Here is a 14679-nt window from a genome sequence, read left to right on the forward strand (position 1 = left end):
AAGATCTTCCACCATATAAATTTAATACACTCCTTTTTTATACACCCTGTATGTACGATGCAAACGACAAGTTGTTTCTTTCAATGAAAAAGTAATCATTGAGTCTGGTTCAAAATTGAATTAGTGGACTCTCACGAAATTGCGTTTTTATTTCGCCACTTGATAAAAAAACGAGTAATCAAAATTTTCAATGACAGCTTGAAAAAGAATGTGTATGATGTAATTTTACTCTTTCTAGAAGAATTTTAGACTTGTACCGCAAGCAAAGAACTGCAGATATTATATAATGTATCCTTAGAAATCACGTTTTAACATCTTGAAATGAAAATACGATATGGTAAAAACATAATTTCTAGAACTATTCGTTCATCCTGCTCAAAAATTCTATTTTGCAATGTTGTTTCGAAGATTTTTATCCCGGTAGTCTGGTAAGGAATAAGAAAACTACAAACTTTTGATGATATTTGTATTTTAATTTTTGATTCAAAATATTATCTATGTTCGGTGAAAATCTGGCCCTCAAGAGAGTTATGACTTTTTCTCCAATAGAATGTTACGTAAATTGTATCGCTTTATCAGTTTATCACTTTAAACAATTGATTTTTAAACTGGAAGCAGTCAAGCAGTGGTTGCCGCACCAGTCCGAAATCCCGTAAGATGTGATGATTTTGCTTCGGCAACCGCTCTTTCAAGATTATAAATCGAGCCTTATTTATTCAACAACCAATTAAATCTCCCGACTTTTGATTAAATTTAGTGTCAATACTACTTGATAAAATCGACGTTAATACTTGATATTTACACAGGAGGGAAACCCCATATTTTATACATTTGGGAGTGTTTAGACAAAATTAATGTAACTATACCAAATTTATCAAAGATCACCCATTACGATTACGTTACCAACATATTACAAACTATTTTATCTAAAATCCAATAAATAATAAAAATAATAACGAAAGAGGGTCAAACTCATACATCATGTTGTAATCCAAAAACGACGTCTACGCTATATAATTTAATTTTTGGTATAAAATCGAGGCTCATATCAATTTTGGTTTAGTCATTTTTTAAACGCATCCGCGGAGTTGTGAAATTTATTACTTTGTCGGTGACATTTTAATTAGAAAAGAATTTTAGTTCCAGTTATTAAAAACGAGTAAGTTAAATTTATATAACTGTTATTCGATTTGGGTAAAAAAACACAGATTTTAAAATCAAATGGTGTATTTAAAATGAAGCGCATATTTTACAAACTAATAATTTGAAAACATTTTATTAATTTCAAGAATTTCAGGAGTAATTTGCTACAATTTCACACATTATTTACATGATCAATTTGACGTACATCCTTCACTTTATTAAATCAGTCGAAGCAAAGTCTTGAGTTTCTATGAAAATTTCACGTGTCAGTGCTCGAACTATTTGTATCTTGAACATCGGGATGAGATTCGTCGAGAAGAAGTTGTTGTTGTTGTTTGAGAACCGCAAGACGCTGATGTGTTAATTCTAGATGATGTTTCCTCCATTTAATTCGCCTGTTTTGAAACCACACTTTTACCTGTAACAGAAGTAAATAAAAGGTTTCCTTGATGACAACAAATATCTTACTTGAGCCTCAGTCAACTGCAACGTGTGAGCCAGATAAAGTCGTTCTGGTCCAACCATGTATTGTTGCCTTTCGAATTCCGCTTCTAATCTTTCCAGTTGTTCTGGAGTGAAAATCGTCCGAACTCTTTTGCTCTTACAACTTTTTTTATTCTGTATCATGGACGAAGGGAGATGTTTCAATCCTCTAACTAGAAAAAACAGTTTAACCTTCTTGTAATACGAGTTAACGTAATCCGAGCCTAACCTGTTTGTCTTTGAGGACATCCATGCCCAACTGCGTAATGTCCCGTCACGCTTACTGCTGAAGAACTGTGTCGTACCGGAAGCTGCAACCGGTTGCAGCCTGAAACCAAACTCCTGTCCGTTCCTCCTGGGTGATGAACACTTAAGTTGACGACGCTGAGATCCGTCGCTGAATCGTCTTGGGCGTTATCATTTTTCAAACCCAAAATTGCGGCGATTGTAAAGGATTTGTTGTTGGTGGCTGAAGAATTGCTTCTACATCTAGAATCGTCTTGTTGTGAGAGGTCCTCACAGAGAGTATTCGAGGAGGGATGCTCATTTTCGGTTAATTGTGGCTCGTCTAGATGGTGGTAACTCAGGAAGTGGGACAGGGAACTTGAGTAGTTGTAGTGGTGAAGCATTTTCTAGGAACAGAAAATGGAACACATGTTCGTGTCCTTCAGAAAATCTGAAAATAACACCTCCATCCTTAGAAAAGCAGTAGCGGATTTTTGATACAAAGGGATGCAGGAATTTATCTTACCTTACAACATTTTGAATTCCTGTTTAGAAACTGCGTTTAGAATAGTTCACAAAATTGTAATAATTCACCACAATTTTCTTTAACCACAACTACCTCGCAGCTCAGTTTCGAGAATGGATCACATGACACCTTGTCGGTTTATACATTTAAAATAAGTGTATTAACAAAATAGAGATTGCAGAGACCAAGTTGGTTATCTCAGTCGATGATATTACTGACACAAGGTATAGTTGTTCCAGTGCTCATCATTGAACCCCTCCAGCCACAGGGGTGGGTTTAATGTGCGGACACACCCCCACGCGATTTGCCGACCTCAGCCCTCAACCTGGATGATGCGATCCGCTAGATTTCTCCACGAATGCTCTTATTAGCTTTCTATGGCATCATTTTCTTGTAGGTATGTGGCGGTGTGTCTAATGTAAAGTGAGCGAAGGATATTGAATTTATAATTGATATTCATGCGGTATTTTATTGATTCTCAAGAGTTTCACGGGTGATTTACGTTAGTCCCTAATTGGGCATTTGATTAATTTACATCTGCATATTGGAAGATAATAAAATCAGAGTTCTGTTTTTAGCAGATTATTTTGATACAAACTAGTGTCTATAAAAATGTGAAAACGTAATAAGTATAGTGAACACAAGATGATTTCTTTTAAAATTTTAATTTGTTTTACAGTACCCATCGTAAACTATTGTTTACGACACACGTAAAGTTACGTTCGTAAAAGTTTGATAAAGTATAACCCTATCAAAAATGTTAAGAGCAGAGTCGAATTTTTCCTAAAGACTTAATAACAATAGGCGAACATTTTATGAATTTGGATCTTAACTGTAAAATATTATTTACTACAAAAAGTATATCAGTAAAAAATAATAAGAATATTAAATTTTTAATACAGAATAGGAGAATTTTCGCGGGGATCACATGTTCCTGTTATTTTTTTCTAGTGCACGGTAAAGAATTTATGACACTAGGAATTTATGACACTTTAATGCGGCTGGGTGGTAATTGCATTAGGAATAACAAGTTGGCAGGTTAGAACTACTTTAAAAAGTCTTCGAGAATTTAGGAGAATTAAAGTGTAATCGATGTAACTCGTCAGGCAATTGTTTCTATACGTATACTTGAATCTGCGGGATTCGTATTTCAGTATTTCTTCATCAGCAAAGCTTAAATGGCCACCAAATGATTTTAAATTATATTGCTTTTTTGGTCGCCTGGAAAGGTTCAAGCAGAGATCAGAACAATTTGAAAGATCGTTACTATTCTCTATTTTATTTTTTTATTCTCGATTTTAAAGCTTCTCGACGGAGAAATAAAAATTGAACAGTTCCGTGTTTTTCTGAAAAATAGATTTATTATATCAACAAAATATTATTTACTTTTACACGTGGAAATGTTGAATCTCTTGAAGATAAATTGAAGACACTACTTAATTTACAATGAAAAAAAATTACAATTAAATCTCGATTACATTAGTTTACAAATTAATATTGTTATTGATTTGTGTAAATAAGAAAAATAGAGTTTTTGTTTAATTTTGAACTTCTAAATTTAAAATTCCAATACAAAAAATGTAACACGACAAGTAACAATTACTAAAATTGTCTTTCTTATCTAGAATTTTATAATTGGTCACATTTCTGTAAGTTCTATCTAATAAATAATCTAATAAATAAAAGCTAATGAAAAAGTTACGCAGCAAATTCAACCTTTGCAGATTTTTTTTGATTTGTGTGTTTTTTTTTGTAGAACCTACTTTGATATAAACAATGCCAGGCAATAGAATTATTTTTTTTTTGTTTTAATTCGATTCCAATCACATTTTCCATTTTGCTTCTTCAAAAAGTGTAGATCTTCCAATAATTTTTAAAAGTTTCTTTCGTTTATAGTTGTTGGTTTTGAATGATATTGTAAATTTAAGAACTTAAAGATCAGAAATATGGGTTTGAATTTTGAGTATTTAAAATTTTTTATAGCATCTAATCTAAATACAGGCTATCCGGAAAGTCGCGCACCATCTTCGGTATCATCGGACACCCAATTACCCCCTTTCAAGGTGGTACGCCACTTTTCGGACACTGTACATATCTTCAATATAAGTTATTTAACATAAACTCTCATTTTCCGTTGGCTCCAAGGCAAAATTTGAAAACTCGTAGCTTTTCTAAAATTTTTGTGTTTTTAATACAAGGTTGTTTACTATGAAAACAGAAATTTTGTGGATTTCAGAAAAAAATTAAACCCAAACTAGGAGGTAGGTATGTATGTACAGATGTAATTTCTGTAATTTGCTGAAATTTCAGAATTTCTTCATAATTTGTTTTTAACAAAATAATTTGTAACGATTATTGACTTTGGACTTCTCCCTAAGATTTTTAATCTAATTAATTATTTAAGTTAAATTAATTGCATTCTTCCACAAAATACAAGTAAATTCTAATTAAGACGAAGCTATTATGTACCTGCTAATTCCTTGAGTCGTTCCATCTTTGTAAACGAGCTTGTGTAACATAATGTGAACTGGGTGCATGTATGCGGTTATTTGACATTATTATTAGGCCGTTTTGCGGCGGGTGTTTGTCTCCAGCAGGGATTGGAAGCTGGTATGGGTTGCAAACTCCGCCCCAGGATCATCTTCATTGATAAGCGCATGCCCCATTACTAGGGGTCGCAGGTACGCCTCCGCATTTATATTTCATAATTCCAACCCTTATAGCCCTTTACAACATTCTTCCTTCATTATCTTTTGTATATATACAAGTTAATTTCATGCCACCTTCTACTTTATAATTCTCTCATTATTCTAAATGTGAGCAAACTACCTTACCAGAAATTAGGTGTCATTGTCCTTGTAAGGTACAAAATTTTTAATAGTTAAAAACATGGAATAAATCAGAAGAGATCCGATTGTTGGTGGTTAAAAGGGGACTGTTAACTACAAAGCGGTAGCGTTAATGAGGGTAAATAGGGATTATGTCCACTAAAGAGGATTAAGCTCGTTACAGTATACATATCATTTACATATCATCGGGGGTATTATTTTCAAACCAACCACGCTGTTGTTTTCTTTAATTAACACTTTAGAGAGTTTGTTTTTTAAAAAGGACGAAAGCTATTAAGAGGTTGTTAAATCGTGCCATCGAAACGCTATTAATTTTGTGTATATTATTAGAATGTTTTTGACAAGTCTTTTTCCGATAATTTAGAACATGACACCCGATAATGGGTTGTAGGTTGAGTGCGCAATTCTGAGGGTCGGGGAAGGAATATATATTGAAAAAGCTCCTAATACTCAAGTTATAATATCACTAAATATTGCGTTTGTATATAGTATCTAACTCGTATCACATTCAGCTTAGGTGAGTCGATTTTATTGATGCTTAGAACAAGAATGTACATTTATACGTATGATGCCATAAATTTGAAATCACTATTTGTGTTTTATATGATGACGGTCGAAATGTTAGTTGTAAATTGTATTGACAATAGGACTTTACGCTTCGAATAACCAGTTAATTGTTCATTGGGCGGTTTATATTGCAATAATTGAACAGAGTATAAAAGATCAACAAACGACGTTTCTTATTCAACAATGCTTAAAAACATTGGTTTGTATTGTGGGTAAATATAATTTAATTTTAATTTTTCTTGTGTTAACGTTATGATTGCAGAACAAGGTACAAAAAAACAGGTAGAATTGCGCGCTTGTACGCTAAATCAAAAATTTTAGTTGCAATTTATCTTGGCAGTCGTAATTTTGTGGATTTTATAAAGATTTTTTTTATTTACACTATATTTATTATCATTTACATAATAATTTAATTGAAATTAAGTTAATATCAAAAATAATTTGACGATTTCTGATATCTGATTAGAGGAAAAACGATCACATTAACATAATGTGAAGTATTTAATCGAAATTTAAATATAAATTTAGCTTCTGCTACAAGTCTACAAGAAATAATCGCATTTCGTAAAATTGGAGTTCAGTTTGATCAGTTTTCAAAATTCGCATCGTTGGCGTAAGTTGTAAAGCTGCTAAGACAATTTTAAATTTTTTTAGCGGAGATCGACAAATCTTTATTTTTTACATTTTTGTCGGCAAATTTGGAATTTGAAAATTTTGTGAATGGAAATACGTTTCTTAATTATTCTGAAATCATAATACATAAAAGAATCACACGTATTATATTTGTAATATGTATATGTATGTACTTGGTTTTTCATTTTATAAAATTGAAAACATATTTTGTTCAAAAGTGGACATAGCAGGTTAACACCTTAAGCCAGTGATAGTTTATTTAAACATTTTTTCTTCATTTGCACATTATAAAAAATCTACATGTTTGATTTTCTATTTAATTTTGTGAAAATTTGCTCCTGCAGACAACAAGAAAAACTCCTTTTAAAGTATTTAAACAAGTACTATAATTAACACACTTTTAATTAAATTTTTGTATTAAATGTTCAAAAAATTGTGCTAAAATTATTATTACCTTAACAACCTTATTACGGATTTTATCTTAAAAGTAGAGTTTTAGGAGTAGATAGTTTTTTATAATTTTTAGTTTTTAAAAAATGGTGGATGCGCCGGGAAAAAAGTTTACCTTTGAATCCTTTGACTACTCAAATCATAACATAGTGTCTATTAATTAAAAAATACAAATAATAAAACAGTCTAGATTATTTTAAATGGTGTCTGTTTCTTTTGATAAAACATTTTGCGGAAGATAACTTTTTTGTTTCCAAAGACTGAATACAAAAATTACTATATTTTGGGTCTGCGGTTCTCGTCAAAACTGATTTTATAAGTAATTTATTTATCTCGCCGATTTTTATAAAGATAATTTTAATTTTTTGAAAAACTTATTTAGAATGGCCGAAATCCGCGGAATATGATTAGCTTGTTCGTATTTAAGGTTGACTAACAGCGACATCAAATTTTATGAGATACTTGTTTGTGGACTTTTAAGAGAGGAACATAGTCTTTGGGATTCAATTTTTAAGATTATAACAAAATTCTCGGAGTAAAAGAAAAATATCCTATTTCTTCTTATGTACCGCATTTTCCAATTTAGGTATAACGGAAAAATTGCGTAATTTATATAATAATAGTTGAACATATTTATTATAATAAATACATTTAAAGGAGCATTTTTTGTGCGACGATGATTTTATAAATTACCCAAGTCGCAAAATTTAGTATGACGACGCGGTTAAGATAAAATTCTATTATATTAAAATTTGTAGTTAAAGTTTTTGGACTTTTGAGGCTCATTTGGCAACAATAAGATCATCACTGACTTACTCCCTTTACTCGGGACGTCATTGATGCATTTTTTACTTTTCTCTATTGTGTTGCTCCTTCGGTGGATTTGTAAGGCTGACAGGAAACTGCTCCCAAACTGTCGCACATAAATTCTTCTCAGTCTTGGCCACACAATTGTTGAAATGTAATAATTCGCTGATAACGACACGAGCGAAATATTTCCAGAGATTAAACAATAAATAAAAAAAAGTGTTAATTCACTACAAAGCAATAATTATTTGGCTAAGTAGCCACTCGGCTTTGTAAGAACCGGAATATCATTTAGTACATAATCTTGGATCAACGAACAATCAGGGCCAGACGTGGTGGCGTTTACCCTCGCATTCCACTCAGCCAGCAGCATAGAGTATTTCATTGTAGTGTCGCGGGGGGGCTCCAATAAAGCTTATCCATTTATCACTGCTAATTCTCTTCTTTGCAGAAAACATGACCAGGGTTACATTCTTCGTTATCTGCATCGCCGCCGCACTCACCGTCGAAACACAAAGTCGTTTCTTACCGAAGAGTTTAACTCAAAATTTAGGGGCACGGGAAAGAGTGATAGAGCCGAAAAAACGGCCGTTTTGCAATGCTTTTACAGGTATAACTAATAAATTGTTTTAATCGTCTGTGAAATTCATTTAAACTGTCAGGATGTGGCCGTAAACGTTCCGTTCTGCCACCACTCGCAGACCAACGCGAAGCTGTTGATGAATCCTTGGGGAGCCTTTTAGAGCTAAGTGCAGAGCCAGCAGTAGAGGATCTATCGAGACAAATAATGTCAGAGGCTAAACTGTGGGAGGCAATTCAGGAAGCTAACATGGAATTGAATCGGCGTAGACAAGAATCCGTTGAAAGCTCAGAAGAGGACGTTGCTGTTCCTGCACGCAGCGCTACGGGTTCCTGTGCTTTACCACCCTGCTATATTTAATTCAATGGAAGAATCCTATTTGTTATCATTTCAGTCAAAGTAAAAAGAACAATTAGATAGTGTAACTTCTGTATTATTAGCATTAATTTGGCTACGAATGTAATCGCTTTTGTAAATTTCAAAAAATTTAAATTAAGCCATACTGATATGTAAATGCCATTTTTGTAATTAAAATTAAATTAAACATATCTTAATGTTTTTAATTAAATCACTGTGTAGATAATTGTTAATTCAATTATTTGAAACAGTAAACTGTGTTGTCTTCACTGTGTTTTCTTTAGTTGCTAACACTTCCTGAATTCAAATTATTTGTCGAATAAATAATTTCTTATAATAAGTGGCTGTTACCGAATCAAAACAGAAAAAAAACTTTTATGTAAAAACAAAACTGCATGAAGTACCGAGTCCAAAGACTAAGTTTTTGTAAACAATATTTTTAATACGACGATAATTTTTTATCGGCTCTAATAATTTGTCATGAATTTGACGTGACAAGATAAAAATAATTAACTTTTGCAGAAGGGTGATAATATAATTGTAAGCATGGAATCAAAACATCTGCAAATTAGAGATGTCTGGGTAAAAATGACTGAACAAGAAGTTTGATTTTAGTTTTTAAAATGTTATCGAGATAATAAACAGGTTAGGTGAAAAAATTATTCATGTAGACGAGGTGTTGAATAACTATTTTAGTTCTAACGACTTGCATAATTGTGTTTTTTCCTATTTGTTTTATAGATAATAATGGATTAATCTTATATAAACAAAATTACATCTGTAAGCCGAAATAATCGGTAAGCATTCGTTATGAAACCTGATTAACAAAATCTTTTTAATTAGTTGTTTTAATTGTTTAATCAGCTTTTGGGTCCTCGATTTCATTGAAAGAAAACACACAAGTTAATAGAAACATTTAATTATTAATAAAAAATCCATTACTCTAATTTAAGACATTTCACCAATGTTATCAGTAACTTCATTTAAACTAATTTGAAGATTTCTCGCCCAAACTGGAGGCAATGTGGCAAAAGTCAAGTAACCAGTGTGTCCAGGCATACTGGCTGGTGGAACGGCTACCACGCATTTCTGAAATTCCCGTTCTTTTCCTTTTGTCTCTGTACCATCTTTCTCATTTTTGAGAAAATCTAAACTCAGCACTGGTATTTTCTTTATTTGTACTGAATATGAAGTTTGGAGTACTTCCATGGTTTGTATTTCCAAAAACCCCAGTTTTGACAAAACTTTGCAACTTTTCTGGACTTGCTCAATACATGGAGAAAATGAGCAAATCCTGCCACCACTCTCCTTCATTACATCCAAAGTGTGGGGTATTGCCTGCCAAGGATGTGGTAAATCTAAAAATACTGAATCAGCTTTATGGTTTAAGTCTATCCCAAAACCACAAGTGCACACATCTCTTTGTGCCACCGTGACGTAGTTGTCTAATCCATGCTGACTGAATTCTTCTCTGGCTAATTTCACGCGATTTTCATGAAAATCAAAAGTGTACAAATAGCCCTTGGGTTTTACTGCTCTTATTAGGGCATGAGAGAGAGATCCACTGCCAGTACCACTTTCTATAACAACACTTCCTGGAGATATTTCTAATTGAAGAATGATCATGCTGATGTCTGGAGTGTAGATGATTTGAGTTCTATGTGGTAATGTTAAGGTCCATAACTCGGGAGTGGGTTGCATTACATAGCCCCAGCCTTTACTTAAAGAGATTTTTGAACCGTAAGGTTTTCCGATTAGGTCTGCACATTTTAAAGCCCCGTAAGGTGTCTGGAAAATGTTGTCGACTTCTACACCTTTTTTACTCAAAGTCTTAGCTTCTGCACGCACACTATACACTTGGCTTATAGTGAGATATAAAATAACAGTGTCACCTTTTTCTATTATTGATTTATAGCCATCAAAACTCATTGTGATTGTTAAAGGAGTAAAAAATCACATTTGAAACTTGAAATTGAGGTTATGTTGATTTTGACTTGGGGATTTTAGGGATTTTGTTTTTTAAAATTATGTTGCCCAATCAGCTGATCGCAGCGCTTGCGTCCAATTGGATCCTTCGTAGTCGTTAAACTAGAAGCTTTACATTACCGACTGTGTAGTTACATGTCTCCTTGTTGGTGCAGTTTGAGCAGTACAATCTTTGTTTAATAAGAAAAATAGAAACAGTTTTTTAAAGTGTTTGTTCACCCGTTAGTTACTTCACAAAATGTCCAAACGTCGAATTGAAGTCTTGGATCCTTTTATAAAAAAGAAACGGTAAGTTGACGAACCCACGAATGTCAACACCACATTTTCGTTTTGTTGTTTTAGAGAGGAACGTGGTATAAGCACTGCGGTAACTTATTCATCCCCACAAGTCACAAATTCGTCAATAAACCCTTATACTGGGTTACCTTACACAAACAAATATAATGAATTGTATCGAAAGCGTATCACACTTCCGGTTTTTGAATACCGCAATGATTTTATGAGACTTCTTGCTGAGAATCAGTGCATTGTCCTGGTTGGCGAGACAGGTTCAGGAAAAACGACTCAAATTCCACAATGGTGCGTTGAATTTGCGCGATCTATGGGCAAAAAAGGGGTGTGTTGTACCCAGCCAAGGAGAGTGGCTGCAATGTCAGTTGCTCAGAGGGTTTCTGAAGAAATGGACGTGGCCCTTGGACAGGAGGTTGGTTACAGCATTCGTTTTGAAGACTGCTCTTCTGCTAAAACTATCCTCAAGTAAGTAGCCAAGTAGAACTAGATTTTAATGTTTATAATGGATGTAGAGCAAACATGCATATTATATATTTGTACACAAAATTATCATTTAGCTTTATAGGTCATTCATTTCTTACATCAGCTTATGAATGATATTGAAATTTGAACCAGCATGAATTATTGTTACTTAAAAGTTTTAAATGAATTCCATCTTAGATTTGAAGTATTTTTTCTTGTGTCAAAAAAGCAAACTCCAGAAAAAATAACTATTACAAGTCTAAGACAGTACAAGCATTGTATTTTGGAAATAGTGCTCTTCATTGTAACTGTTCAGTTTCTTTGTTCAGAAAACTTTGTGCTCGTTGTAGACAATAGAAGTTGATGAATAATGAAAATGGTAACGTTGAGCCACGTACCAATAAGTTTTCATAAAACGCAATATTAATGCACGGTCTGGAATTCTGTTTTTTAAACAACGAATTATTCTCCACTAAGTAATTGACGTGAAGAATTATGTAACAATACGTAAATCGTAAAAAATGTTTTTTATATACATACGTTGGTAGTCGTTTTGTCTGGCGGTTTCTCCATTACTATGCATTGTTTGTATTATTTGTTATTTAATTGTATTTCAGATACATGACAGACGGTATGTTGCTGCGAGAAGGCATGAGCGATCCCATGTTAGAAGCATACCAATGTATACTACTCGACGAAGCCCATGAACGTACTCTTGCCACCGATATTCTCATGGGAGTCTTAAAAGAAGTAATTAAGCAACGCTCAGATTTGAAGTTAGTTATCATGTCAGCAACGCTAGACGCCGGAAAATTCCAACAATATTTCGACAATGCTCCTCTAATGAACGTTCCAGGACGGACACATCCTGTTGAAATTTTTTACACTCCAGAACCTGAGCGGGACTATCTGGAAGCTGCTATTCGAACAGTCATTCAAATTCATATGTGTGAAGAAATCGCTGGTGATATTCTTCTGTTCTTGACGGGACAAGAAGAAATCGAAGTTGCTTGTAAAAGAATCAAACGCGAAATTGATAATCTTGGGCCGGAAGTAGGAGAGTTGAAATGTATCCCTCTATATTCAACACTGCCACCCAATTTGCAACAGCGTATTTTTGAAGAAGCACCACCGAACAAATCAAATGGTGCAATCGGAAGAAAAGTTGTCGTTTCAACGAACATTGCTGAAACTTCGTTGACTATAGATGGTGTCGTGTTTGTAATCGATCCTGGATTCGCGAAGCAGAAGGTTTATAATCCTAGAATTCGAGTAGAATCGTTATTGGTGTCACCAATCAGCAAGGCATCTGCTCAGCAACGGGCGGGTCGTGCAGGACGAACCAAGCCGGGAAAATGCTTTAGACTTTATACAGAAAAAGCGTACAAAAATGAAATGCAGGACAACACGTATCCAGAAATTTTGAGATCGAATCTTGGATCTGTTGTTTTGCAGCTGAAGAAACTTGGCATTGATGATTTAGTGCATTTTGATTTTATGGATCCTCCAGCTCCAGAGACTTTAATGAGGGCGTTAGAACTGCTGAACTATTTAGCTGCTTTGGACGATGATGGAAATCTCACTGATTTGGGAGCAGTCATGGCCGAATTTCCACTAGACCCGCAACTTGCAAAGATGCTCATCGCTAGTTGCAACCATAATTGTTCCAATGAAATTCTATCCATAACTGCAATGCTGTCAGGTATTTATTTTAATAAGTTTTGTCAATTCAGGTTTTTACGTTTTTCCCATTTATCAAAATCAAATTTTACAATCGTTGCTTTTGGAAACTTGATATTTAAATTTAGGCTTCCCGTGGTAGAACCTATCATGTCAACTTTTTCCACTATTCTTGTCTTGTTAAATGTGCTACCTGTTAATCTGGTTTGTTACCATTACGATTTGTATTTGGAACGAGTTTTGAGCAAAACATTGTAGTTAGATGATGTAAAAACAGACATTGAACAGAACACAAACGTTCTTGTTGTTTTGCTCGAATCGTTCTGACTAAGGTAGCTCTGTAGGAAACGCTTGAGAGCGCAACTATATTGGTTGGATACGGGCAACTGCCCTGCTCCAATGTTTAGTCCCACAGTGTTTCATCCGACCGAATGAAGCGAAGAAGGCGGCCGACGATGCTAAGATGAGATTCGCCCACATTGACGGGGACCACTTGACACTGCTCAATGTTTACCACGCCTTTAAACAAAGTAAGTTCCTTAAACGATGATATTTCATTTCAGGTCGTTACGGTTTGTTTTTTGTCTCTAATTAAATAACAATTTCCATAGGCATGGAAGATCCGCAATGGTGCTATGATAATTTTGTTAATTACCGTTCACTGAAATCGGCTGACAACGTTAGACAGCAACTTTCGAGAATTATGGATCGATTTAATTTGAAACGAACATCAACAGACTTTACAAGCAAGGATTATTATATCAACATACGAAAAGCACTAGTTAATGGATTTTTCATGCAGGCAAGTCTTTGAAAATCCGAGTTGAATGTTGTTGGTAATTCAATTTTAATATGTTAGGTAGCTCATTTGGAACGTACTGGTCACTATTTGACTATTAAAGACAACCAGAATGTCCAACTTCACCCGTCCACATGTTTGGATCACAAACCAGAATGGGTCATTTATAATGAGTTTGTTTTGACCACCAAGAATTACATCAGAACTGTGACAGACATTAAACGTAAGTTACATTTGTCCCTTTTTTTGTAGTTTTTTCTTCATTTCTATGTTTTGTTCCAGCTGACTGGCTATTGAAAATAGCACCTCAGTATTATGATTTACAAAATTTCCCACAATGTGAAGCTAAACGCCAACTAGAAATTTTACAGAATCGATTGGACTCCAAACAATACCAACATGGATTTTAGTTTTTTTTTTTGTTTTATATCTGTAAATTAGAGAAAACTTATGTTACTATTTTACGTGTATTGCATTACAATTATTATTATTAGATTTCATTCCACAGAAATAAATGGATCTGTTCAGGAGTTCTTTTTAATAGCAATCCCCTAAAATGAAATGTTTTTAAATAAACGTTTGTTTTGCTACTCTTTTTTATTTTTTTTTCCCAAAAGAAACTGAACACATGCGGTACCTATAAAAACCATTAATTGATTGGTTTGAGTCAAAATAATAAGCTATTTTCGGCGTGGAAGGGAGAATTATAAACAAATTTACACCATTTAACAATTTATTAATTAAATGTAATAACAATGATAATAAAATTTATTTTGTTTTCAGTCGAAAATATGTACTGCATATATTGCTGATTTTGCTTTAAAACAGTTTTTAATTAACT

At 33.7% G+C, this 14679-nt stretch overlaps 4 protein-coding genes across 4 annotated transcripts; 2 read left to right on the forward strand and 2 right to left on the reverse strand.

Annotated features, from left to right (window-relative positions):
* Positions 1-1234: 1234 nt before the first annotated feature.
* LOC148172653 (uncharacterized) lies at positions 1235-2607 on the reverse strand. The gene is made up of 4 exons (XM_088039174.1): positions 2378-2607; positions 1856-2302; positions 1612-1799; positions 1235-1561 (listed from the first exon to the last, which is right to left on the reverse strand). Exons 2-4 carry the CDS (start codon positions 2253-2255, stop codon positions 1403-1405), a joined length of 747 nt encoding a protein of 248 aa, XP_087895300.1. The 5' UTR covers positions 2256-2302; positions 2378-2607; the 3' UTR covers positions 1235-1402.
* Positions 2608-5684: 3077 nt separating this feature from the next.
* CCAP (Crustacean cardioactive peptide) lies at positions 5685-8836 on the forward strand. The gene is made up of 3 exons (XM_088039117.1): positions 5685-5743; positions 8135-8293; positions 8346-8836. The coding sequence occupies exons 2-3, from the start codon at positions 8140-8142 to the stop codon at positions 8621-8623; spliced, it is 432 nt and encodes a 143-aa protein (XP_087895243.1). The 5' UTR covers positions 5685-5743; positions 8135-8139; the 3' UTR covers positions 8624-8836.
* A 687-nt stretch (positions 8837-9523) lies between these two features.
* On the reverse strand, positions 9524-10663 carry Trmt61 (tRNA methyltransferase 61). Its single transcript, XM_088038927.1, has one exon. The coding sequence runs from the start codon at positions 10547-10549 to the stop codon at positions 9569-9571; it is 981 nt and encodes a 326-aa protein (XP_087895053.1). The 5' UTR covers positions 10550-10663; the 3' UTR covers positions 9524-9568.
* A 39-nt stretch (positions 10664-10702) lies between these two features.
* Dhx15 (DEAH-box helicase 15) lies at positions 10703-14428 on the forward strand. The gene is made up of 7 exons (XM_088038926.1): positions 10703-10894; positions 10949-11362; positions 11977-13061; positions 13447-13569; positions 13651-13845; positions 13903-14061; positions 14121-14428. Exons 1-7 carry the CDS (start codon positions 10845-10847, stop codon positions 14246-14248), a joined length of 2154 nt encoding a protein of 717 aa, XP_087895052.1. The 5' UTR covers positions 10703-10844; the 3' UTR covers positions 14249-14428.
* The last annotated feature ends 251 nt before the right edge of the window (positions 14429-14679 follow it).

The sequence above is a fragment of the Gnatocerus cornutus genome, chromosome 6 (genome assembly GCF_029298725.1).
Source record: "Gnatocerus cornutus isolate USDA-ARS CGAHR chromosome 6, icGnaCorn1.1, whole genome shotgun sequence".
NCBI classification, from domain to species: domain Eukaryota; kingdom Metazoa; phylum Arthropoda; class Insecta; order Coleoptera; family Tenebrionidae; genus Gnatocerus; species Gnatocerus cornutus.

Bases quoted from the DNA above. Each gene is read 5' to 3' on its own strand.
- LOC148172653 (XM_088039174.1), bottom strand. From the start codon at position 2,255: ATGCTTCACCACTACAACTACTCAAGTTCCCTGTCCCACTTCCTGAGT. The intron at 1,800-1,855 runs GTTAGGCTCGGA...TGTTTTTTCTAG, and splicing joins ATGTCCTCAAAGACAAACAG to TTAGAGGATTGAAACATCTC. The intron at 1,562-1,611 runs GTAAGATATTTG...CTTCTGTTACAG, and splicing joins TGCAGTTGACTGAGGCTCAA to GTAAAAGTGTGGTTTCAAAA.
- CCAP (XM_088039117.1), top strand. From the start codon at position 8,140: ATGACCAGGGTTACATTCTTCGTTATCTGCATCGCCGCCGCACTCACC. The intron at 8,294-8,345 runs GTATAACTAATA...TTAAACTGTCAG, and splicing joins GTTTTGCAATGCTTTTACAG to GATGTGGCCGTAAACGTTCC.
- Trmt61 (XM_088038927.1), bottom strand. From the start codon at position 10,549: ATGAGTTTTGATGGCTATAAATCAATAATAGAAAAAGGTGACACTGTT.
- Dhx15 (XM_088038926.1), top strand. From the start codon at position 10,845: ATGTCCAAACGTCGAATTGAAGTCTTGGATCCTTTTATAAAAAAGAAA. The intron at 13,570-13,650 runs GTAAGTTCCTTA...CAATTTCCATAG, and splicing joins TTACCACGCCTTTAAACAAA to GCATGGAAGATCCGCAATGG. The intron at 13,846-13,902 runs GTCTTTGAAAAT...TATGTTAGGTAG, and splicing joins TGGATTTTTCATGCAGGCAA to CTCATTTGGAACGTACTGGT.